At 36.4% G+C, this 25253-nt stretch overlaps 1 protein-coding gene across 2 annotated transcripts in view; it reads left to right on the top strand.

Annotated features, from left to right (window-relative positions):
* Positions 1 to 25253, top strand: part of CCDC180 (coiled-coil domain containing 180) — a 29229-nt gene continuing 3976 nt past the window's right edge. The window contains exons 1-36 of one of the 2 annotated variants that reach the window (XM_056352084.1): positions 1 to 628; positions 934 to 1097; positions 1926 to 2005; positions 2543 to 2652; positions 2744 to 2872; positions 3043 to 3153; positions 4175 to 4270; positions 4515 to 4678; positions 4896 to 5015; positions 5696 to 5775; positions 6456 to 6544; positions 7042 to 7161; positions 7796 to 7969; positions 8503 to 8618; positions 10243 to 10369; positions 10801 to 10840; positions 10940 to 11184; positions 11776 to 11993; positions 12426 to 12601; positions 13704 to 13884; positions 14410 to 14556; positions 14820 to 14964; positions 15174 to 15290; positions 15708 to 15806; positions 16167 to 16280; positions 16951 to 17153; positions 17883 to 17953; positions 18729 to 18909; positions 19491 to 19565; positions 20502 to 20568; positions 20909 to 21050; positions 21467 to 21627; positions 22451 to 22588; positions 23626 to 23737; positions 23981 to 24086; positions 24629 to 24767. In XM_056352084.1, the coding sequence (XP_056208059.1) occupies positions 1033 to 1097; positions 1926 to 2005; positions 2543 to 2652; positions 2744 to 2872; positions 3043 to 3153; positions 4175 to 4270; positions 4515 to 4678; positions 4896 to 5015; positions 5696 to 5775; positions 6456 to 6544; positions 7042 to 7161; positions 7796 to 7969; positions 8503 to 8618; positions 10243 to 10369; positions 10801 to 10840; positions 10940 to 11184; positions 11776 to 11993; positions 12426 to 12601; positions 13704 to 13884; positions 14410 to 14556; positions 14820 to 14964; positions 15174 to 15290; positions 15708 to 15806; positions 16167 to 16280; positions 16951 to 17153; positions 17883 to 17953; positions 18729 to 18909; positions 19491 to 19565; positions 20502 to 20568; positions 20909 to 21050; positions 21467 to 21627; positions 22451 to 22588; positions 23626 to 23737; positions 23981 to 24086; positions 24629 to 24767 (4458 nt within the window). In that variant the 5' untranslated portion in view covers positions 1 to 628; positions 934 to 1032. Of the gene's footprint in view, positions 1098 to 1925; positions 2006 to 2542; positions 2653 to 2743; positions 2873 to 3042; positions 3154 to 4174; positions 4271 to 4514; positions 4679 to 4895; positions 5016 to 5695; positions 5776 to 6455; positions 6545 to 7041; positions 7162 to 7795; positions 7970 to 8502; positions 8619 to 10242; positions 10370 to 10800; positions 10841 to 10939; positions 11185 to 11775; positions 11994 to 12425; positions 12602 to 13703; positions 13885 to 14409; positions 14557 to 14819; positions 14965 to 15173; positions 15291 to 15707; positions 15807 to 16166; positions 16281 to 16950; positions 17154 to 17882; positions 17954 to 18728; positions 18910 to 19490; positions 19566 to 20501; positions 20569 to 20908; positions 21051 to 21466; positions 21628 to 22450; positions 22589 to 23625; positions 23738 to 23980; positions 24087 to 24628; positions 24768 to 25253 lie in introns of both variants that reach the window. The other variant, XM_056352083.1, reaches the window with a different exon arrangement.

Genomic DNA, 25253 nt, shown 5'->3' with positions numbered 1-25253 from the left:
TGGGGGGCGAAATGCGGGGTGAGGTGCGAGCTGAGGTTCGGTGAGGCGGGCGCCGGTGCTCGGCTCCCCTGAGGCGACCCAGCAGCCGCGGGCCCTGCGGCCGGGCACTGCCCCTAGGGTCACAGCAGGGCCCTTCCCCCCCTCGGCCCCCCTCCCCTCACACACCGGTAAACCCTCCCACAGGTATTTGTAAATCCTCCCAATGCTTTGCCTGCAGCAGGATTAGTAGATAGTGGAAACCGTGCGGTAGGCATGGAGTTTCACCCTGAGGAGGGTCTTCCCTTGGCCTTAGCTTATAAATCCCAAATCTAGAAACAGGCCTGGAAGCCAGCTGGGGCTGTGCACTGCGCTCGGGAGAGCTATTGACAGAGCTCTGAGGCTGAGGCAAAAAACAAGGATAGGGTAAAGGCCAAATAAATTAATTATGTTGGTCAGTTTTTTGCTGGCTGTTAAAGTGACCTCAAACCAGAGATCAGTTTCAACCTTTTTGGGTTTTGTTTGGTTTAGTAGAAAATAGTTGTGTTATCTTCAGCATGTGCTTTCTAATGCATCTATAGGTGTTCCTGTGTCTTCAGTGCATATCAGGATATATTAACCAAAGACAGAATCATTACGATACAGCAGTAAGGTAAATTAAGAGGCATAGCAAGCCAGGCAGGGGCATTTCGCGCTCTGCTGTTGACTTTCCTTGTAATCACAAGCAAAGCACGCAATCCAGTTTGCTTCAGTTTTTCCTTCTGAGGAAAGGGATATCTTTTTTTTTCTCATATTGGAAACAGCCTTGGATGAAAAATGTTATGCATGTGCCAAGTAGTGCTTCTTATTCTACCTTTGCTTTCTGGCCTTTACCTTGCTATTTTTGTCATTTTGTTGTTATTCTCTGTTTAGTAGACTGGAAAGAATTCTAATCGTTTTGATTATGGTTCTTTGAAGGTTCACTTATACACTCTTCGGATGAATTAAGGACCAAGACTAGGTTTTCTGTAAAGAGTGAAAGGCTCACTTTGGTTAAGGATTCAGAAACTTCTGCTGATGCCAGGCCGTTATGTTGAAAGAATGCCGTACAGTGATGCCACAGAAAAGCCACCATTGTTCAGGTAGAGAACAGCATAAAAATGCCATTATATTATTCATGAGTATAGGTCTGAAGTTGTAAGATTTGCACTGGGAGCTAGCCAGACACCTGAATTCTTGATCACAACATTAATGACTTGTAATAGACTGTCTCCTTGCCTGATGTAAATTGGGTATAATGAGCTCCTGCCTCTTACAGTGCAGGTTAACAGGCTAATATTTGCAATGGCATACATCTTGTATGGGTTTTCTTTTAAAAAGAAAGTGTATGTCATTTTTGTTCAAAGCAATCTAGTTACATACCTGGTCTGATAAATTTTTTTGAACTATATTTTAAACTATTTTAATGGTTTACATGGTGAGGCAGTAATGATTATGTAATAAGCAAGAAAAGAAATTGGTCTGTCCATCTTTTTCACCCTAACCATTCTGCTGACTGATGACACTCTTATTCTTGCTTCCTCCAAGGAGAAACACACACAGTGCCCCAGCTGATGAGAAGAGCGGTGGGCAGATAAAAACAATTTCCACATTTCTTACTAGGTTTTACTTACCAGTTGGTAGATTTGTATACCTTTTAGAGATAGTATGATTATCTTTGTAGTTTACACATACCAAATGTAGCAGTTATTGCTTTTATGCCATCATAGCAGATTTGAGGTTGTGACCAACCCAGGCTAATCTGTTCAATTAATCTCAGAAGAAGCAACATTTATTCTTTGAAGTTAGAATGAGTCTTATGTTAACTTAAATGTTAGATTTTGCCAATTAAATTTAATCTTATACCCATTGCAAGTCCCTCCTCTTACATATTTATTACAAATCAAAGCTTTATTCTCCTTCTGTTTCAGAGAAGCTACATTTCAAAAGGCTTGGAAAAGTGTAGATATAAATCCACCTGAGGAAGTCAGAGCCCTACCTGATTTTGTCGGTAAAATTGTTCTCCTTTAATGTCAGATATTTTAATTTGCTTTCATAGGAGGTACCATACATATAATGGTTTTAGCTGAATCAAGGTATAAAATCAAGCTCAGAAATGACCTGACACATTTTTGATGATTTGTAGGTAATTCTGAGGATAAAGAGTCTACTCACAGAAAAAACAGTTGTAAAATTGTCAGTCAATTACAGCATGTGTTTAGATGGTAAATTCCAGTTACGACGTAAGCAGATCTCATTCTTGGAAGTTGCAATTTTTTGTATCATACCTGGAATTACTTCATAGCTTCCATGTTTTTATCCTTCTGAAAATCACAAATTAATGAAATAAAAGGAAATTTTAAAATATGCTTTACTATTTTTAACCTACATTTGCATACATTTCCCATCTCGTGGAAAGCTGTTGTGCACTGTAATAGATGCACAAACTACAGAAGTCAGAATGTGGATTTAGTGATTCATTGTGCATGCGTTATATATTCTGCAGCAACGGTTCCAAGCTACATCATCCTCACTTCTCTCTTGGCAGTTCCTGAGAAAGCGGGGAGTAATATCTTGGAACGCTTGTCAGAACGCCGGCGAGACCGTCATTATGAAGCAGTAAACTCAATGGATCATGAGCTTGACTGCATTGCCAGGGTAAGAGTGGATTTTGTGATCCAGATAGAGTACCATATTAAGGTCAGGGCCTAATATTCAAGAGATAAGACTGACTTCCTTACCTTTTTAGGAAATGGAACCCTTCTTTTTGGAATCTGGAAAATTCCTTCTGACAGAACTGATGGAATTGGATACAAAAATTGAACTTCATTTTAAAAAGATTGAGTGTGACACTGCTCTGGAAGGTTTCTCAATTGAAGTAAGGCCGCTCAAGCCATTGCTTCATCTTCAGTTATTTGTAGCTGGTCTGCATAACATAGTTTCTTATGTTTTGCTGTAGTTTTAACATATAAATGCTTCTTTTTTTTTTCTTTTTTTTTCTTTTTACATTTACTTTTCAATGACATTGACAGAAAATCCTTCTTGCAGGGTTTGGAAGAATTGCGGAATATCATCCATCAGGAATGCTTGACCAGAAGGAAGTCGATTAAGAAAACTATTGAATCCTTTAAAGACGCTGAAAAGAATCGAGCTAATAAAGTGAGCTGTAGTCCTAATAGCTGTTAATTGAACATAAGGTTATTATTTGCTTGTAATGCTGGATGCAGAGCAAATAGCTTGTTTCCATGGGAGTCAAAGGGGTCTGCCAGAGGTTCTGTTGTGTAGGGGATTCCAGTCTTCTCATCAGTAGATCATTCTCTCATTTTATACCCACATAATCAGAAGAAGATACTTCTTTTCCAGTTACAAGGTCTTTGTTTTGCCCACAATTACTTGTACTAAAGATGCAAGGAATATGTGAGCTGCTTTTACTTTTCTACAGGGTTATTTATGTCAAACTGTCATCAGGTCTAATGTTATTTTGTTGGGATATAATGAATCTGCAGCTGAGAAGGTGCACAGGTGTGCTCTAACTAATTTTAGTTTGGGTAGACTGGGTGCCAGTGGCAGATGTGCTCCAGTTATGTAGGCTTCAGTCTGACCTGTCAAAGTCATTGGACAAACTGTAAATGTTTGGATAAATAAATGAATAAGTCCATAAGGAAGTCCTTGCTGCTTTGTCCTTGTGGGTAAGCAAAGGCTATCTGTTACACCTGTGTCAGTTTGTCCTGTCTTTGCGATGTAGACACGATGAATAGGTCCAACAGTATCACCAGTAACTTTTGTGCTTGATTAGATATGAAAAATACCAGAGATTACCATTTTTGCTTAAACTTCCTGTCTGCCTAAAACAACCACTGGTGAATTCACTACAGATATTTGAAAGGAAGTTGGTTTGATTTTTAAATTCAGCTTGAAGCCTGTCTGCACAGCACTCAGTTATCACAGATATTAAAGACAAATCAGTTGAGTCGCAACAAATGGAATGTTTCAGTTACTAGTTTTATGAATAATTTAAAAAAACCTGTGTTTAAGATATGTAAGATAGATATTTTAAGATTCACTTCTCAATCTATCAATTCAATTTATTTCAATGCAAAAAAATGTCTTGTTCATATCATTGCTTAACTTAGGAACCTGACAGTTGAGTTATACAGATTGTTATTCTTTTATTGCACAGGTAACAGATGTACTGAGGAAGTATACTCTGATACTGGAGCAAATTTCCTTCTTCTTGGCAGCTGATGTTCACAGGTTCATGAATGATAAGGCCATGGTAAATCTTTCATATTGGGAGTCTGTTTTAACTACAGTCTGAATATTCTCAGAATGTCTTTCTTTTTAACTGGAATTCGTTATTTCTGCCTATCAATCACTGCAATATAGGAGAGTTTTCTATTTTGCAGGGTATTTTTCATCATTTGTATTCTTTTTACCTTGTTTTACATAGAACAGGTAATTATTATTTTTTGCATGTTACATGCTGCTTTTATTCCTGTTTGTATTTTTTTAATATGCAGACGATTAACAAACAACTCTTGGCTAATCAGAGGACAATTGCCAAGCTGTTCCATAATTTGATGAAATCAGAAGTGAATAAGGAATTATTACATCAATTGAAATGGGAAAATAGAGTTAAGGACTGGAAGCTTATCCAAAAGAACTGTATAGTTCAGAGTTTCAGGTCAGAGATTTTACAATTACATTTCGGAGTATGAATAACACAAAGTGACTGGTGTTTCCTTGTGTTTTTTTGTAAACAGTAATGTTTTATCAGAAAGCTAAAAGAATTTGGCATTCTTTTTTTACCTGGTATGTATAAAACATATTTTGTATTTGTATTTCAAACGTGAATTTTTCCCAAACATATACTTACTTCAATGTATTCTTCCATCCTACAGAGAATTTATGGCAAATGAAGAAATACAGAATCCCCCAACTGTGAAAAGAGAAATGGAAAATATGATAATGGATCAGATTGTACTTAGTGGAAAGAGACTGGAGTTTTTGCAGCAGCTTGGGTATGACAAAAGAGAGAACAGGAGGAAAGGAAAACAGAATTCTTTTTAGGGTTAATGAGAGACTTGACTATGAAATACACTTTGCTCCTTTTCAGTGTGTGATTGTACAATGCAGCAGTAAGGCAGGGCCTAAACTTGTTTTGTAAAGCACTTTTTAATGGAAAAATGCATTACTGGGTTTTAGTGCACCAGTTACACTAAATTGGGGGTGACTGAGGGCTAGAAATGCAGGAACACAACAGTTAATGTTATTAACATTTGAAACAGTAGAAAGGGGCAGACAAGGATGGGTAGATAAGTAAGAATTGATGATCTTGTCATGGCATTATTTCTGGGGGGGAGTTTAATTTGTAAAATGAATCAAAAAGGACTCTTGATAGAAATCTAACAGTGCTATGTTTGAACGTCTGTCCTGACAAGAAGATGGTTTGGGTGCAATGCATTACCATATTTACAGTTTTTCTTTAATAAACATGTAGCAACAATAGATTACAGTTAGTTTCTTGTCAGTAAATATTGGCCTTGAAAAACAGCAGTCATCTTGTTTTATTTTCATTGCTGATATGGCTGTAAGTAAAATAAAGCACAGTAGTATGGTTACTCCAATTCATAATCCCATCAATTCTTAAAGGGTAAAATCATATTTGAAGATATCTGACTCTTGTTTCCTATTTCGATAGTGATTTATTCCCTCCAACACACACAAAAGCTGAGATAAATGAATGGTATGGATCTTTCATGAAGTTAAACAAAAGTATAGGTAAGTTGGGAAATCATAAAAACAGTCTGGAATTCAAGCAATCCTTTCATTCTGTTTTCTAGGCAGTAATGAAACAGTTGCTTTGAAAGTATATGTTTGCTATATGCTTTGTTCCATGTGCCTGCCTGTACTTTCTAAGTTGCTCTGAGCTAGCAATAGGACCAAAATAAGCTGCCTGTTGCATCACCTCCCTTTTGCCAGCACAAGCATTTTTGCATGGTGAGATCTAGCAGGATCTGACTTGGTTAGCACCAATCTGGGGAGAATAGAAGGTTAATTTTAATGCAGATTGGTTCTCAATCACACAAAATTACTCCTTTTTTTGCATGATCAAAAAATCTCCTCTTGGAGAATGAGGGGGCAGTATTTGAGATGCTTCCTTCCTCTGGGTCCTGGCTTTCTCTCTGTGTGTCCACCTTCTGTTTCTGCAGAGCGTATCCTGTCTTAATGTTTGCAGCCTGTATAGTAGCAAAGAAGTTGCTAGTGATTGTAAATAACTCACTACTTTTAAGCATAATGATAAAAAGATGTGTATTAAACCATCTCATTTTATTGGTTGACATTACTGGGATATATTACCTGTGCTGAGACTCAGCAGAGGTCCTCTGGCATGTTTCCATTTCACACTGCACTGTGAAATACAGAATCTTTACAATGGTCTGTTCTTCCATATCCTTCAGATACCCACAACATGGAGTGTATGATGAAAATACGCGTCCAGTATGAGATGGTCCAGCAAAAATGTCTGGCAGAAGTGCAGTTATGCAAGGTTAGTATCATAGCTTTGCCAGTTCTTGGAAGGACTGTTGGCAACAGTATAGAATGTGTTTTTACAGGAATGCGTGATTGAGGATCCACCAAACACTGAGATAACAAGTGAAATTACTATTTAACCTCTGTCTTATTCTGTTAGAATTTTGTTTCACAGTAGCATGTGGTATTTGTACTTGAAGCGTGTAAAAGCAGTAACAAATGCCAGTAATGACAGGAGTACTGTCCCATATGTAGGTGCAGGACGCAGGGTCAGAACCTTCAGCCTTTGTGCTGATTATCTTGGGAAAAAAAATCCACCTCTCTGCCTCAGTTTCTCCCTTTGTGTCCAAATCGAATTGTACTATTTACTAACATAATGTGAGATCTAAGGGATTGAATATGTCTCTACCCACTCACAAAAGAAGAAACACTGAGTTTAGCCATACTCTCTAAAAGCCACACAATATTTGTTATATTAATGCATGCTAATAATTTGACATTCTTTTCATTTAGAATAAGCTGTTGAATCTGAATGTTTGCACAGAAAAAGAGGCTGAAGAAACTGTGAATTCTGACTTCCTTCACTTGACTGAGAAACTTAAAAGTCGGTTTGAAGAACTGGAGTGTATGGATGTACGTTTATTACATTTGTTTTTATTACTCTCTGGGAGTAGTCTGTTCTTCCTGTGCTGCTGCCTGAAATGCCATATGCATCTTAGGCTATTGATGGCATGTTGGAAAGAGGTCCATAGTCTGACTGAATACCTGCCCCACAAATAAAAAAAGTTTGGTTGTGATTCAAGGAGAAGAGTACATAAATGTTTGGTTTATGTTTATAATAGGTTATCAGGGATGAATTAGGTATAGCCCATCCTGCCTGGAGGCAGAGGAATAGATTTAAATGATCTCCCGGATTTCTTTGGATCCTGTCTTTTAGGATTCCATGCATGAAAATGACTGGGAAGTTGTTCCTAAAGTGATAGATGGCCAGATACTTCAGGGTATATGCAGAACTTGTTGATTCTGTGCTTTATGTACCAGAAGAATAAACAGAAGTTTTATACTGTCAGCTTCTAGAACAAAAATCCACATTCTTATCCAGTTTACTTGGACTACTTTTTCCCCTTGAAATAGAAGAGACAGTGTTGAATACTGATAGCATACTTCCAGGCAGCCTTTTATCATGTCCTATGTCCCCTTACTCATTCATTTCACTTTCCAGCAAACAGTTTTATAGTAATTGCTTCACTTAAATGTATTTCTTTAGAGAGACTTTCAGGAGCTGGCCAAACACAATGAGCAGAATTTTAGAGACTTGTACAGCTATTTTCAGGAGGTTATCAATCTCTGGGATGTCCATCAACTTAAACTGTCCCAGCAGCAAGATGAACTTCAGAAGAAACTAGATGACTGCAGATGGAACCAGGACAAATTAATACAGGTATAAACTTAAAAACAGGGATGTGGTGTGATGTAAAGAAAGGAATTCTTAATGCAGAGAACCCTCTGGAATTCAAAATACCTAGTATAAAATTTAAAACATGATCTTTGACATTTTTACTGGAATTTCTCCAGGGTAGGTTCATTCTGTCAGGTACATTTTTTGCTAACTGCTTGATTCACACTTAATGTACAGTCATATCTTATTCTTGATATGGCAATGGTGATAAAGATTGTATTTTGTGTATTAAGTCACTGCAAGTTTCTATTACTCGTAAGATCTTGTGCAGGTATAGAGTCTTGTTTGTATGTCAGGTTCTCATATTACGGGTATAATGTGCAACTTGGGGTGGCAATGTCAGAGATGTTCATTATCTATGAAAAATCTTCATAGAAGATGAGTTTTGGTAAGGTAGCTTCCCTTCTTGGTGTAGAATATATGTACATAATTAAATTATTTGTATCCTAAATAGTTATAAAGCATTTTAGTAATTACTAGATCATTTTTACTGGGTTCTTTTTATGTGGCCTTAGGTGAAGGAAACTAACCTGGATATAATTTTGAATAAAATGAGAACAGCAAGCTCTGAAGAAAAGCTGAAGAAACATTTGGAGAAAGCCCTTTCTTGTTTAGATGGCATTAGAGCTAGGTATGAATTTTGTAGTGCAAACTTAAAAAGTAAAGCATATTTGAACGTTGGTTGTACTGCTTAGGTGTTGTTTATGCTGTAGTGGGAAGGCATGGAAGAGACCTGCTTGCTACTTCATGTAAGAATGTAAAATAAAATAAATTCCATATTGAACAAGGTCAAGGCAAATAATACCCACATTTTAGAAGTAGGACTAAGGAAGACTGGTATAATTTAAAAAAATATACCAGATTGGTATTCTTATGTAGTTTACCATGTCATCCATGCCACTGGCATAATTATTTATTTAGAAGGTAAAAGTGATAGTTCAGATTCTTGAATCACAGGGATCAGAAAGTAGGTCTGTGCCCTCACCTGTGCTCACAGATATGATCTCTTTCAAAGGTGCAAGGACTAGAAGTTAGTAATAACTTTCAGATAGCCAAAGTATGTATTTTGCTAATCTTTCTGTGACATTTCTCATGATCAGGCATTTGCATCTTAAAAGTCACATCAAAATTGGGACATACCACTCTCCTTGCTGGAGTTCTTAGCAAGAGGTTTGAAGATTAAGTAGCCATAGAGGAAGCAGTTATATTTTCCCACCCAGAAGGTCTTTTCTGTCTGTTAGATCAGAAGCATATTAGGAGAGTGATATGGACCTGAGAGGAGATGCACACACCTAACACTGCAATTGTGTTTAGAGCCGTTGGTTCAGTACTCCTTATATTCATTAGGACAACTTAAAAAAAAACCCCAAAGGTAACATACCTTTTTAGGTGAGTGAAAAATAGAGCAAGAGGTTGCAGAGATGGAATGTAATCTGAACGTTTGAACACATACATAAATTCCCCATAATGATCTTCATATAGGAGACAAAGCAAATGTAAATGAACACAGGTGTGAACACTGATTTTTTCTTGAATCAGGACTCAGCTTGAACTATTAGTTTTCATTTCTAAGTGAAATGAAAATAAACCAGAAAAGCTTCAGTCCCACCTGAGCATGACACAGAACTAACATGTAAAAAAGTAATTTGACCTCTCACTTCTAATGTTCCTTATGTAAGCACAGGTCTGGCATTTGGTGTTGCAGCACAAGCAACAAGCAAGCTATCAGGCTGCAACAAGGCTTTACCATCGGTCAGATTCTACTGTCTGTACTATAGCTCCTTCCTCCAGAAGCCAGACCATCCTACTCCTCCCCCATCTGAACCTCTCTCCCACACTCCTCAGGGCTATTTAACTACTTAGCAGGAATGAGTTACAGCTGCACATCATCCATGTCAATCAACCCACTGCCTTCTCGGCAAGGCCACAGCTGCATCTTACCAATGCCAATCAACCCACTGCCTTCATTCCTCTACAGTCTGGGATGGTTTCCCATCCAAAATGAAAGATCTGAAATACTTTATTGTGAATATTTCTTAACTTTTGTGCATTTGTATATTTATAATGAACTAATCTCTGCTAACATGCCAGGATGTGTTTGTATTCAGGCTAAACAGTTATAGCACAATGTTCACCCTAAAGGTTTTATGAGATTGGTTGTAAAGTTAGATTTGGAATGAAAGACATTGTAGTCATCTTTCATTTTATTTCTATACATACCTGAGTCTCTTAAACAGTGACCTTAAATTTGACAGGTACAAGGCATTCAACCAAGTTCTAATGGATGAAGTAATGGCTTACCCAGAAACTGTTTTGCAGGAATTAATTTCTTATAGTATATCCATCAGCCAGTATTTTAATGTGAAGGAAATCTTCAAACAGGTATAAAGAAAACAAACTTCTAGTTTAAAATCTTACTGGTGTATTCATTTTTCACTTTGGGGAAAATTTACGTTAGCTTTAAAATTTAGATTATATGAACTAAAACGTTGTTTTGGCCATAGGACCAAAGTGCTTTTGGCAGAAATAGGGGGGGGGGGGAACACAAACCCTTTCTTTGTTCCACACTTATAACTCTGTCCATGTTACAAACTGCATTTCAGCAAATTCACTTGCCTTTTAAACAGAAAACTGCAAGGTAACAAAATTATATTAATCAATTTGAGTGTTATAGCTTCTTTAGAAGTGATACATTCAAGGTTATCATATCTTATTGAAATAGATACATTTTAAGAAGGAATATGGATTTCTTATAAGCAAGCAAATCCTTAATTTTAAATTGTGGGGGGTTTTTTTTGTTGTCTTGCTTTTAGAACTTGCAAGGAAAGGTGGACTCCACATTCCAAGATCAAGGTAATACCTCAATGACACAAACAGATATTTTTGCTTGCTTGCTTTTCAATCTGTATTTCTTTGGATAATGACCAGTAAAACTCTGCTTTAACTGGACAGAACTAGTTAAGGCTTCAGAAGCTGAACATCTGGTGGAGCAGCAAGCTGAGAGCATTGTGCAAAACGATGAAGGAGAGGAAAAGACAGACAGTTGTCAACAAGAAAATGAAGAAAGAAACACAACTGAGAATGAGGAGGCCTTTCCACAGGAAACTGAAGAAGCAGAGGAAAAAGAAGATGGGGAGAGTATGCCTCATGAAAGTGGAGAAATTAAGCATGCAGGACAGGGTGTTAGCTTTACACAGGTAAGTGAACAAGAGAATAAATTTGAAAGTGAAGGGATCTTGCGCAAAATAATGATGAATAGGAAGTCTTATTTTGCTGAGCTAAGTCTAAATTCCTTAAAATAGATTAGATTTAGTTTGTACACAAAGCATACAGGAGTCATTGTTTTCATTCATTTCTGGACTATTAGGGCTTTAGATCCTTTTTATGGGCTAATGGAGTGTATAAAACAGATTACAACCATTCTTTTTGCACTGCTTTTACCCTTGTAAATAACTTTTGCATAGTTGTTTTTTTTTTTGAAATATCTTTCTTTCTTTCATCATAGTATTCTTAACCCATGGTGAATGATTTAAGCTGTATTTTTATTTAAGTATTATTTTTTCAGGTCTTTAGTTACATGAATTTCTTACTATAACAAAAATCTTTTAAAACATTGGTGACTCTGCCTATTGAGACTTACAAGCATATTCTCTGTATGAATTTTGTCTAAATGGAGAATAAGAACATGATTCTTAATATCATTAGGATTCTTCCATTAGCTTGTGCACTGTTGATTCTATGCTTATACCTTTAAAGGTAACAGATGATGATTTCCAATTGTTTCCTAGGCTATGTTCAACGACAGCAAGGCAGAAAGCTCTGAAATTGCCACTGAGACCTTTTCCACTTCTGGTGGAAATTCTTACACAGTTCTTGGAGTTGAAGAGGCAGAAAAGACTGACATCCCAGAGACTTATTTTACAAAATATGAAAAAAAAGAATCACTTCCTATGTACCTGAGAAATGTACTTATCAAAGAAACAGTGTTTGTAGAGCTGAAGAAACGGTTAGTAGAAGTGTCCCTTTAGGGAAGAGAAAAATTCCAGCTGTTTGAAAGAAACATTAAACTAAAGATGCAAAAATTACCTAATTATTTTGATGTTATTCCTCTTTTTAAATTGATAAACTTAAGAGAAATTTTTTATATTGCTTTTCATCCATGACTCTAAGTACCACATAAGCATTTACCTGTTACAGAACATTATTTAGTGAGAAAACATATTACAGAAAGGCAAGTAATTTGCCCAAATTCCCTGCAGAGCCATGAAGGTAAAATTCCTGGTACTTAGGATATGCAGCCAGCTCAAAATCTCTACCAATATTGTGCACATGGTAATGAAACCATACCTTTTTATAGTCAGAAGTTAAATTCTTAGATTTAATATATTCAGTAAATTCCTATTTATTACTTACTGTTCCTTACTGTTTTCAATCATAGGATTCGCCTCTGCATTTTTGAACACTTGGAGAAATGGTTTGCAGAGTCCTTGTCCAACTCTGGTGCCTTTGTAGCTGCCAAGCAAGAGGAGCTGTATTCTAAACTTCAGCTGCGTCTTCACTTGCATCAACAAAGGCAGGAGGATATAAAGACAAACATCTATGATCTTAGAGCTGGTAGTCACTTTTTTTACTCTGAGCATTACATATCTTCATTTAGAGATGACCATAAGTAGACCAAAATCTATTTCAGTGTCAGTTGACTCAGCAGCAGAGGACAAAAAGAAGCAGTTGAGCGTCTGCTATTCCTAGTATAATGTTACTCATATATTTTTAAAAAGACGTTTCTTTCCTATAGCTCATACTGGTTTGTGCTATGTCATGTTTGGAAAATAGCCAGCAGTGCCTTGATCAATTACTTGATTTTAAAAGATGTAGAACATTCAGTTCCTATCATCAATATTTGTAAATCCTTATTCTCCTTGAAATTATTTAACAAGTTTGCAATGTACGAAAAATAATTTTAAAAGTGTTGCAGGAGAAGGATTAGCAAGTGTTGAGAGAGATTAAATGCCAGGGCTTGTCTTCTGAATACAGGAGAGGAAGGATGTAGCTCTATGAAATTTTACTGAGCAGCTACAGATTGGCCACTAACCAGAACTCTTTTTTTTTTTTTTTTTTGTATGAGAAGTGTCGGGTTTTTCTGGTGGAAAAAAATTGAGACAGGTTTGTTGGTCTTTACATATAAACCAAAAAATTATCTTTTGGGAGAACAGGCAAATAATTTTTCAATTCCACTTTTTCCTGCAAAGAGGCCAGGTGCCTTTTCTGACAGTTTTCTTGAGGCTGATGAGCTGGCTTTTGACTTGTCCAGCTGTCATTCCAGAAGGGAGACCAAAATTGATTTCCCCCTCCACCCAAAATAAGGCAAAGTGTATTTTCCACTAAAAACAAAAAACTCCTTTACCTTTACTTTTGTTACAAGGCTGAGAACAAAGAGATAATGGAGATGACAGCAGTGACCAAAAATAAAGGAAAAAGAGAGCTTAGAGCAGAAAAGACATTTGTGATTTGAATGGATTAGGAGCGGCCAGGGATATATGTCAAACACAGGAGAAAAGTCAAAGAAACAGAATCAGATGGATTTTATTTGTATGTTTTAGACTCTCTGAGATCTGGCCGTTTATTTTACTGCTGCTTCTGATAACAGGTTGGCTGGTGGTTGTGATAGTCCTCAGTAAACAGGGAATAATGACCATATTGTAAAATTTCTTCTCAGCGGAGCTGTTGCTTCACAGAGAGCATCTAGAGTGCCACTGTGCAGCAGTGGTGGAAGCTGTGGAAAAGGAGAAAGCTCAATTTCTCAAATTTCATGATTACCAAAATAATATCATCAAAAACTTAAATTCACGAATCTGTGACATGGAGTCCACCTTCCTCAATGCTCCTATGACTCAGAAGTAAGTGTGCCACAGGTGTTGCTGGCTGTGAATTTCCGTAGGTAAATAGTCCTGATTACCATCTGAGATGTTCCTGATTTGCATTCTGAATCTATTTTGTATGTCATTATTTCTCAATGAAGACTTCTTCATGAAACCTTAAGAAAATGTAAATAATTTTTGTTTCCTGTATCTCTCCCTGAAGAGATTCAAATCAGTAGTGAAGGGATGACAATTTTCATATATTTTCAAAGTGCTGGCAGTCTTAAAGTAGAAAAGATGTTTCACCTGTTGAGATGTTATCCAGTTTACTGAACCTGCACAGTAATAGCGATTGGTTTTGCAGGATACTCTTCAATCGCATCAGTTGCTTGCTGATATCTTCCAAGTGTTCAACAAAATAAGCACAGTTCAGTGAGTTGCTCTCAGAATAGTAATACACTCTTGTGTTCTCAGATTTTGTTCATGTCTTTACAGCCAGCAGTCTGAATCATGATCTATGCTCCTCTTTCTATGTTTTCCCTATCTTTTATTATTTGCTGTTAGGTTAGTTTCTTCCAGCAAGAATCTGGTCCCAGAGCTCCGTAATCATCTGGAAATGATCCAGGTTTACCTGAAGAGTTACCAGAAATATTTGGAGGAAGCTTTAGGAAAATTAAGGAATTCAAATGTGAATTTTCTCAAAGCTTGCAGGTATAGAGATTTCATGGGAGTGTTGTTTACAGTTACCTATTTCTGGGCATCAGCATCTGTTGCGTGGGCAGAACAGTAAAATTAAAGCTTATTTTGTTATTCATCTAGTTTGCTATTAAACACATTTATTTTGTTAAGCCACAATTATACTTTTTTCATCACATTTGTGTTGGTAGCTATGTTTTAGAGCTGTTTAGCTACTATAGTCTTTGAGAAAAGGAGCACTTATAGCTACTTGCTTTTACTTTGCTGGTTGCTTTCAGATTATTTTTGGAGGGAGGTAACTTTTCTCCTGAGGAGGCAGTGTATTTCAGCAAGCGTCTTCAGGAAGAAAGTAAGCGTATTGATTCCTTTGAAAGTTCAATCAAGACAGACATGGAGAAAATGAAATCAAGCTGCTTGGATCAGGTGTGCAGAGTTTCATTCTTTCAAATTATGTATGATATTGGCATATTTGATGTGATTTATAATCAGCCTGCTCCCAGATTAGGACTGTAAAACTGTTCTGTGTGCAATTACATGATGGAAAAAATAAGTAGAAATGGTGAGGTTTGTTATTTAAGTTTTAAAAAATGAAAATTAATTAGTTCTGTCTCTTGTTTCTGGTATTCTTAAAGGCTACCGAACTTATCAATCACTCTGAAACAAAGTTGCGTTATCTCTTTATGAATCGAGTCTTTCTGGAGAACATCCAACGATTTTTGAGAAATCTACGAGTGCAAATCAAATCAGAGGTACAAACAGAAACATCAGAACTTTGTTTAAATTAATTATAATAATTTTTCTTGTATTGCATTGAAGAGATTTTTTGGCTGAATGCAGATTGGACAAATGTTAAGTGACTTTTTATATTCATACAAAACCTGTTTTCTGCCATTATCAGCTTAAAACTATGTTTTTACTACTGCTGCAGCTATGCTGGAACACTATGGTCTAGCAGCACATTGAGTATATATATCTGAATGGACCAGCACTTTTGTGGGGTGCAGTAAAGGACATGAAGTGTTGCTTTTGTGAATTATTTTTTTCAGCTTCTCCTCTGAGTACCAGTGATTGAGCGTTTTTACCAGTGAGTCTAGTGGTTTCAAAGTGGCAGCTCTAAAAATCTCTTGAATAGGATTTCAATTCACCAATATCTCCTTCTGCTTTAGGTAGAAAAATCCAATTTGCAGGCAGCAACATTAAACTCTGATCTGGAGGCGCTCCAGCAGAAGATAGATGCTTGTGCTCACCCTACCGTAGATAAAGAAGTAAGTTCTAATGAGCACAATATGATATTTAATTTGACTTGGTATTGATTTGACTCACTGTGCATGTTTGTATGATGTATAAACTAATCCTTTTGAGGCAGACTTATGTTTATATGCATTCAGGGGTTGGGCGAAACCAGTGCTCTATAACAGAGCACTTTTGCTCAGGAAGGTCCTGTACCTGTTTTCCTGTTTGCCAAACAAAAACCTCAGTCTCTGTACAATCTTATGGATTCCACATGTGTAAAATAAAATGACAACAGAACAGAGTCAAATGATGTTGTATGCAATGGTTACCGTATTTTAAAAGTCTGAAATAGCTAGTTTGGTAAATACCTTCTGTATTATCATATCTTTAAGGCTTTGACTTCTGAAGAGTTGTATGGTTTTGCCAAAGTAGTGTTGCAAGAACTGAAAAAGAGGAGCCAGTATCTTGACTGCTTGCTACTAAAAACAGTGAGCCCACATGATAATGTAAGATAGCGTTTAAGTTTTCTGCATTGAATTTAATGAGTGAATTTGTATACATATATGTTTTAAAGGTTTTTCAGAATCTGTGCTTTGAATTTTCAAATGAAGAAAGATGCTTCATTATGCCAAGCTGTCCAAGACATAGTAACATTAGGTCAGCTTTTTTAAGAGGCTGCATAAATCAGCACTAAGTTTACTAAAAGTTTAAGATGTGCAGCATCACAGTGAGTTACTCAGTTCTTTCCAAGAGATTATTTTCAAGGTGTAGCACTGTTCATAAATACATATTTCACAGGTTTCTTTAAGTAATGTTTTAAAAATTTAAATGTGTCCTGAAGAGATATTTTTTATCAATTGGGTTTTGGGTGGTTTTTTTCCTTCCTTGTCTGGAAAGTCTGCCTTGGTTTTGTAACCTACAGTGAATCATTGTTTTAAGGGTACATAATTAAATACTGCTTATGATAATTAGGCATCTCTACTCTTAACTACTTTTAAGCCTCTCAGAGTTGTATTGCTGTAACAACATTACTACTGGAATTACAAAAAAGTTTCCGCTTGTGAAGTACAACAGTGTAAGTCCGGGAGATCTGCTTTAGTCTTCAGTAATTACATGTGACACTTTCACTAATTGTCTGCTACAGTCCACAGGGTTTCATTTTTCTTCCCATTTCAGGAGGACTTTACCCCTCTTGCAACAGATGTTTTGTTACAAGGTCCAATTGCTGTTACCATGCAAAGAAGCACAGGTGTCAGAGCTGAGAACAAAGTGTTGGTGACGGGGCTGGATCCTGTCAAATATCCTTTGTTAGTTCCAAGCAGCATGGAAAAGCCTGCAGTTGATGATTTAGCAATAAGCGTTATCAAAAATTTACTTGAGTAAGTACTTTTTTGCCTAAAGGTATTTTTCTGTATATTTGCTATAGATGCCTCTTCTCTTCATGAGGTTCGTAACACTACAAGGGGCTTCACCGTAGTATTTCTAAATTTATATTCCTGAAGCACATAAAGGTTTTCCTAAATTCATATTTTGTAGTTTACCTTTCTATATACAGAACTATTGAATATCTTGTTCACAGGTAATTTACCACATACTTTTTGATCCAGACTAGCTTTAAAAATCAGTCTAGCTGAGACTTCCCTTTTTAAGTACAAGATTTCTAATAGCCAATACTGCATTGTGAGTAATAAGTGACATCTAGTTTATAGCACTATGATAAATTTTAGATATTACATTTTTGTGTTCTAGAGCCTTATTTAAGTTAAAAGGTGATTATGTGCTACATAGTTGAATCAACATACAAAGTGGGAAATGAACAGTATGACAAGTGTGTGATTTGCGAATAAATATTTTAATGCCGTTCTTCTTGTGGAAATTTTAACATTTCAGTTAAATAGTTAGTCCCATGAAAGTTCTTGTATTTACTGTCAGTTGAAAAAGTAATCCTATCTGCTAAATATTATCTCAAAAATTTAACTGCACTTAGCACATGGTAGGGATGGAGACCTTACATAGTTCTCTATATAGTATATAATATGGTATATAATATAAAATATCAGAGTATTCAATAGCCAGTTAGCTCTATTTTTTTGTTGTTGTTGTTTCAGAATAAACCCATCCAGAAAATCTTCAGACTTAAATAAGGAAAGAAATGATCACTCAAATTCATTAGGACCAGGTGTGCCAACATTTCTTTTAATATATTATATTCCTTTAAGTTGTAGTTCCTAGCATGTCTCTGAGCAGGTCTGGCATATGCCTTACATGCTAGTTCTGAGAGAGTTGTGCATCCCAGCTTTTTTCTTGAACATCTTTACTTCGCAATAAGATGATGATTTTTGACTCTTAACCAATGAAAGCTGCAGAACAAGAAAATCATTTTAGAGAGTACCCATTTTGTACCCACTGATAGCAAAAGGGAAAGGGGGTGGAGAAAAAATTAGAAGTCATGAAAATAGATAGGAGATCAGGGATCCTTCTCACAGTGTATTATCATTCACTCAAAGGTGAGTGCAGAGGTAACCCCAACTGCTCCCTACCCAGCATTCCCATTTCCTTATCTCTTTTCTCCAGAGCTGACTCCTCCAGCCACTCCCAAAGATATCCTCTCTCTCTTCTGCATTCCTAAGACCCCATCACAGCAAAGACTAGGGACGTAGCCCATTCATTCTCATTATTACTCCCTGCCTTAATGTTGTATTAAATCTCCTCCCACCTACCACAAATTTCTATGACATTCCTGTTACTTATGCCCCAAAGCTCTATTGCTGTTGCCACTGCTGGGTTACTTCAGTTCTGTCTGCCAGAAATGATTGTTCCTATAGTTGAACCCTTAATGTTGTAAGGAAACATTATAGACAGACATGAGAAAACAATTATATATATTTTTATAAAAATATAAGAAAGAATTCAGTTGGCATTTATACAGTGTTCTTCATCTTCTGTTGATAAAGATAAAGCAGCTCAAATTCATCCCAAATCAAAAAAGGATTCAGCTCAAATTCATCCCAAATCAAAAAAGAAGGATTCTCACTTAAAAGTACCTGATGAAGGTCCTCAGAACTCTGCTACTCAAAGCAATGCAGCTCAGACCACCAAGAAGTCATCTTTAAAAAAAAGAATGCCAAGAAGAAGGTAAGACCCCTGAAATGAGGAATTCCACTTATAATATTCCCATGCAGAAATTTACCTAAACTTTTTCCACTGCCTCTTCTCTGCAAAATTCTTAATGCTTATTTGTATTAGTCTTCTTTCCATCTGTGCTTATCATTTGGGATCTCTTTCCTGTTTATGTCCTCATGATCAGCTCTGCTTTTTTTGTCCAGATTTTGGCTGGGAAAACATTCTTCTTTTTCTCCTTTATCTGCTGTTGTTTTGTTTTTTGAAGTTGTTGAAATATAGACTGACCCCACTATTAAATCAGTATGGCTTAACTTTCAGGTCTGGTGTCCAAATAGTATGTCTTCAGCTTAGTTCATAGATAGATGAAACGGGCTACTGTAATAATGAAAACAATAGAAAAGTTTTGAAGAGCTGTTGAGGAGAGAATCCCAAGAATTTTTTTCCATCAAAAATTTTTTTTCCACATAATACTAGTTTTAGAATTACAGTTTTTCTTCAGTTTCATGTCCATTATATGACTGACTAGCTCAAATAATCAGCCAGAGAAGGGAAATGCTTGTGGATCATTTCAAATTAATGTTTTGCCTCCCTAGGCAGCAGAAACGCACCACATCAGTTCTCAGTGACCAGAGATTCCAGATATTTGGAGAGAAGCCTCCACAATCTGAGTAAGTCTTGTAAATTTGTAGAAATAAAAGTTAATGTGCAAAAAAACCCTATCTATTTCTTTATTTATAGCTGTGAACTACAGAGTTCACCATTGAATTTTGAGGTATTTAATCTTGATAGTTATGGATCAAAGTTTTTACAGAAAAGTTCCTTTTTGTAGCATAATAATAATAAATATAAAAGTGATCCATTTTGTTCTGATTAATGTCTGAAATGGGTGACCTCATTGGAGCCCATTTTGTACACTTAGAAAAAATGGGCTGGAAAATGTAAAATAGCCTGTCTTTCAGTTATTTTCACCTCTGAGAAGATCAATACATTTTATACACTACATTCTTGTGCTCAATATTACATTTATATGAATAAGGAAGGAACAAACTGTTTAGGAGGTGAGTATTAAATGGTTCCATTTTCCTTCTCCAAGAAAATTATATTTTTTCTTGATATGTGCAGTTGTACTATATAGATTTGAGATATTTCGTATGTGCCATGCAAGACTGTTAGAATTAATGCCTAAGATGTTTAAGTGCTTGGGAATTTTGTTCTAGTATTTCAAAATACTTCCAGTAAACAGCTAGACCCACCTTCAAATATTTTTGCTTTATCTAAAATGCACGGTATTTTCAATTTTTATATATATAAATATATATATATATATATAAAAATTGGCTGAGATTGCTTTTTTCTTACAATGATGTGGAATTGTTCTCCAGTAAGCATATACAATAGCTCAGAGTCATTGCTGCTTCTGAAGAGAATCTGTACTAATGGGGCTGAAGATTCTTAGTTGTTCTGAATATTTGTGTATCTCTGAAAAATGTATTAAAATAAACCTGAACAAAATATTTGAAAAACAGTAAATATTGCCAATGGGATTATTTTACAGTGTGATTTTCTCTTTTTTTAATTTTGTTTTTAACTTTGTTTGTTTTCAGTACTTTTAAGGGGATTATTATGAATATTCTCTGGACAGGTAATAACAACTTGCTCTGCCTTGCTGAGGTAAGAAAACTCCATGTTGTTCTGTCACTTTTGCTTTCATAGGTCTAATCCTGTGTCAGCTAAATTATTTGGTTGTTTGCAAGGTTCGCATGACCATACAAAAATTTTCCATTCTTCACCAGTGCATCTAATTTTTAAATAGTGTTTGACACAGTGTGGTTTTAATCACAGGTTTCTTTATAAATATTAACTAAGCATTTCAGAATCAAAGGAAGAAAACTGGTCTCCAATAAGAGTGTGGCCGATAGCCTTAAGTATCCCTGCTACTGTTATATGCCTAGATGTGACTTGTTTGAATGTGTTATCAACAACTTTTCTTTCTTATCTTTACCTTCTGAAGGAGTTCTACCAGAAAGAGAAGACTGAAATCATAATGCGTGAAGATCTGCCAGAGACATTTGAACAATATGCAGAAGTGCTCAAACAGAATCTATTGTCATTGCAACGTCAGACAGATGATTATTACAATTCCTGTCTTAAAGGTAAATTCAGTTAAGACTTTTAATTTCTTGTGCATGTAATTTTTCAGTTATGTAAACTGAAAATTGCAGTGATTGAGAATGATGTAGCTTTCTTAATCCATCACACTCAGTGGAAAAACTCCAGTTGATTTTACTGGAAATTGGGCCAATATTGTCTTTTACATATTAGCAGCTATGAAAAGTGTGGCAGAAGGGCACATCACTTAGTTGAAAGACCTGTACAAGGTCACATATTTTAGTAAGTGTATGTTTCTCAAAGCATTGGACCTAGAAAAACGAACGGCAGGGACAGAATCTCTGAGGGAGAAAACTCTAGGTTGTTTGACCTTTGCAGTGTACATTCAGTCGGCCGAGCATTTTTTTTACTTGCAATGAATACTTCTGTGACACATAAACACCCTGTCTTTTCCAAAAAGAATTTCAGGATCAGCTGAAGTTGTTTGAGAAGCAGCTCCCTTCTGTCTCCCAGTTGGCAGTTGATGGTCTTTTTAAAAAACACGAGCAGGAGCTCAGCTATTCCACTGGTCAGATTCAGCACATCTTCAATAAACAGCTGCAAGACTGGGAAAACATGAAGGTATGTATCATGTTGGAATATATTGGACATATTGGAATGCTTCCAGTGTTAGCAATGCTAAATGCATCAGAATTATAAAATTTACTTTTTATTAATCTCACTGTTTGCTGGATTACTGACTGCTGAGCTAGCCACACATTTAGTTTCTATGTTTGCAGTTAGTCTGTTAGTCTTCTACTGGAAGCTTGGTATTGCTAGTAACTCAGTCCCTTCTATCACTGCTTCAAGCATTGGTCTGCCTCTGTGTAATCTTGTACAGCTCTGCCTGTCATTTTACACTTAGATTTTAAACTCTCTAGGGGCTGTGACATAGTGGTATGGCTATAGAACTCATACTGTATGGATGCACTTCTTTGTAGGTACTATGACATAAGGATAATGAAATATCATTATTTACTATCTTTCAAAAAAGAGGTATATTTTATCCAGGAGTATCAGAACTGATAAAGGAATCATAATAGAGATTACGCAGAAAATGTTACAGAGCAGTATCTTGAGATTTTATTCCTCTGAGTATTAAGTTCAATTCAGGAAAAAAGTACAAATATAAAGATATAAAAAATATCTTGTTTACCACTTGATAGGAGAGATTATTATTTGCTGACAACAAAAACCAAGGTGAGATCAGAGGCCTTGTTCTCCAGCAGATAGGCAATTTGGTATATATGCACAACAAGGTTTATTTCTAGACAGCCAAGGAATACACTAAATTTTGTCTTTCTAAATACTTTATATAAAATATGTGGGGTTTGCTTATTCCTTATTATGCCTCAATTGCACATTATTTACTTAGGGCATTTCTTTCTTCTGTATTTACCGAAAGGCTGTGCACAAGAATCAATTACATCCCTCCCTGGGACACCCAGACAACTTACTTCAGCTGGATGGTTTGTACCAAGACGAAATAAAAAGGCAAAAAGACCAAGCTGATGGTATTCACCTCAACACACAGATGCTGCAGGTAATTGTAAAGCCCTTGCTTAGTATGGACTTAGGTGTTACATTTGGAAAGGAGAGTACGTGTTGGATACATTTTTCCTCCCTGTCAAACTGGAAAACATTTTCCATTTTAGGCAATCCTGTTTATCTTTTATGTTAGGTATTACTAGCATTAGATCAATATATGCATAACTGCATATGCACATGTACACGTGCATAGATCTATTGTGGGGCTAACTGATCTGATCTTTTGTGCCATTCATGGAACATACTGAGGAAGAGATGACTTAGGTATTAATGGCACAATGATTGTCTAAAAGTGTAAAGTGGGAGCAACAGTGACATCCTCTGGTTAGTTATATTACTTGCAGACAACAGATGCCTGGAGGGGTTTCTCCTGTGTGCATTTCATTAGTGCGAATAATTGACATTTTTCTACACGATATTAAGAACTGGAATAAGCAGAATTTTATAGGAGAGATCCAGGAATCAGAACACTTTCCCTGCTCCATCCTCTAGGGTTCTTGAAGGTCAGTTCCCCGGCATTAAAGGCCTTTGTTTACTTCTCTCAGGCCACTTAAAATTCTATCCTGTCTGCAGAGTATATATACTTTTAATTCTGAAGTAATATGTCCTTCTCCTCTTAGCTCTGCATACACGCATGGAAACACAAATTCCCTGTTTTAGAATAATACCTGGCCAGAGCACTTCCACCCAAAGTACCTGAAGTCTAAAATGGCCTTTGCTTTGGACAGAAGGATGCATTTACAGACAGCTGGTTTTATCAGGTTTAGAAGCTTAACCCAAATATACAACTACTGAGCACCTATGCACAGAACTGTAGTGTTTTGTACTTTAGGTAATCAGGTGGTGTTTGGAATACAGCAGAGAGGCACTTTTAGACCCTTTCATGTGCAACTTACAGCCTTTTGTCTTGCCTGCAGCTGCTGCAAAACGTCAAGTTTGGACACTTGTGTAGTTCTTTTGGAGCTAAACTAACAGGAGAGGAGATCAAATTATCAAAGGAATTCCTCTCATTTTTTTCCAATGTCCCAACAGGACTGTGTTGCTGAGTGTGCTCAGAACTTTTTTTCTGCACTGGCTGCCTTCACCGAAAATCTGCTCCTGGAATTAGATGAAAGTATCACTATTGATGATGTACAAGTAGCAAGTAAGTAAAGAAGAGATTGCTTGTTAAGGCCTCTGCTTCCTTCTCAAAGATTGCAATCATCTTTCCCTAGGAAGAGGAGACTTTTATATGCTATAGTACTTTAAATGGAAAGTTTTGCATGATCAGGTATGCAAAGCTATTTCTTGAAAGTGAAGAGCATCTAGCTGCATATAGTTACTTCTAAACAATTGTATTACTGCCATTGTTTTGTTGCTGCTGAGTATATCTTCTATTATCTCTCAGAAACTGAAATACCAAGAGAGGAGACATCCACTTTAATCTGTCATAAAGAAGCTGCACTTCCTCTAGAAATCCATGAAGTTAAACAGTTAATTGAACGTGGGAGCAGGTAATGTTTGAAGATACTAAGCACTGCTTTATGTAATTTCTCTTCTCTAAACTAGTATCGGGCACTGTCCTCATGGTTTTTTGCTGCAGTTGTTGAAACTGCTGAATACTATGCTCATCATTAGTGATGTCATTTAACTAGCTATGGGACAGTTTGGGTGGGTAATGATTTTAAAGAAAGAATAGCAATGGATCCAAATAAAAGTGAATTATGTGTTGTATTGTGAAGTGATACAATTTCAATTATTGCTATGCCACTTTTAGCCACTTTAATAATTCAGCATTTGCACAGTATATTTATAGATCTGAATTTTCACTCAGAAGATATGAATTCTATTTACTGTGCAGAGATCTTGAGGTTTTCAAAGAAAAGGTGGTTGTACTAAATAATACAGCATTTAGGGTAAACCTTTTGTGGAGATGAAAAAAGTGATTAATCTTTTGCACTTTTAAGTACAAGTAACATGAATTAGTATGATCTGCTCTATTTTCTAACTTTCTCTCTCATGAGTTTTGCTTGCTTATTTGTTCTGTTTTTTAAAGGACTTGGCCAGGAATACCCATGACTACTATAACAGGCAATTCAGACTATATTCTTTGCAGAGAAACTGCATCAGTTAGAACAGCTAAGACTACACTGGGCCACGTAGCAGCAGTAGAAGCAAGAGATGCTGCATATAAGGTTAGTCTGTGGGAAAGGACTGTGAGTGGGGCTACTACTGTTGTGGATTTGTCTTTTCAAGAAGAACATTATAGCTATGTATAAGTTATTAATATACACAATGTTTTCAGATCTTAAAGCCATATTAACCGTGTGTAGAAATCCTTTCTTCTGTTTGTTTCTTTGTGATGTTGTCAAAAGCAGACAGTTGGTTTCTCAGGGAACCCTCTCATTCAGATACATTACAATGGGGAACTGTTTCAGCAGAGAAGCATGGATGGCATTAGAAACAGGACACTTCATGCATTTTGGCAGCATCACAATTCAAAAAGTAGCTGCTGCCACAATGCCATTTCTATACAGCTTGCTTTCACTCATCTTTCTTTGTAAAGCCTGCAGCTCTAACCTTAGACAACAAGAGGCTGATTTTTCCATAAAAGGTGAAGGGCTGTGGGGTACTTCGTACCTATCTTAAATCCTGAACTATCACAGATCATTGTTTCCACC

This window comes from Falco biarmicus, chromosome 9 (assembly GCF_023638135.1).
Source record: "Falco biarmicus isolate bFalBia1 chromosome 9, bFalBia1.pri, whole genome shotgun sequence".
Lineage (NCBI taxonomy): Eukaryota > Metazoa > Chordata > Aves > Falconiformes > Falconidae > Falco > Falco biarmicus.
The sequence above is the reverse complement of the archived record's forward strand: the minus strand, read 5'-3'. Positions and strand labels throughout refer to the sequence as shown.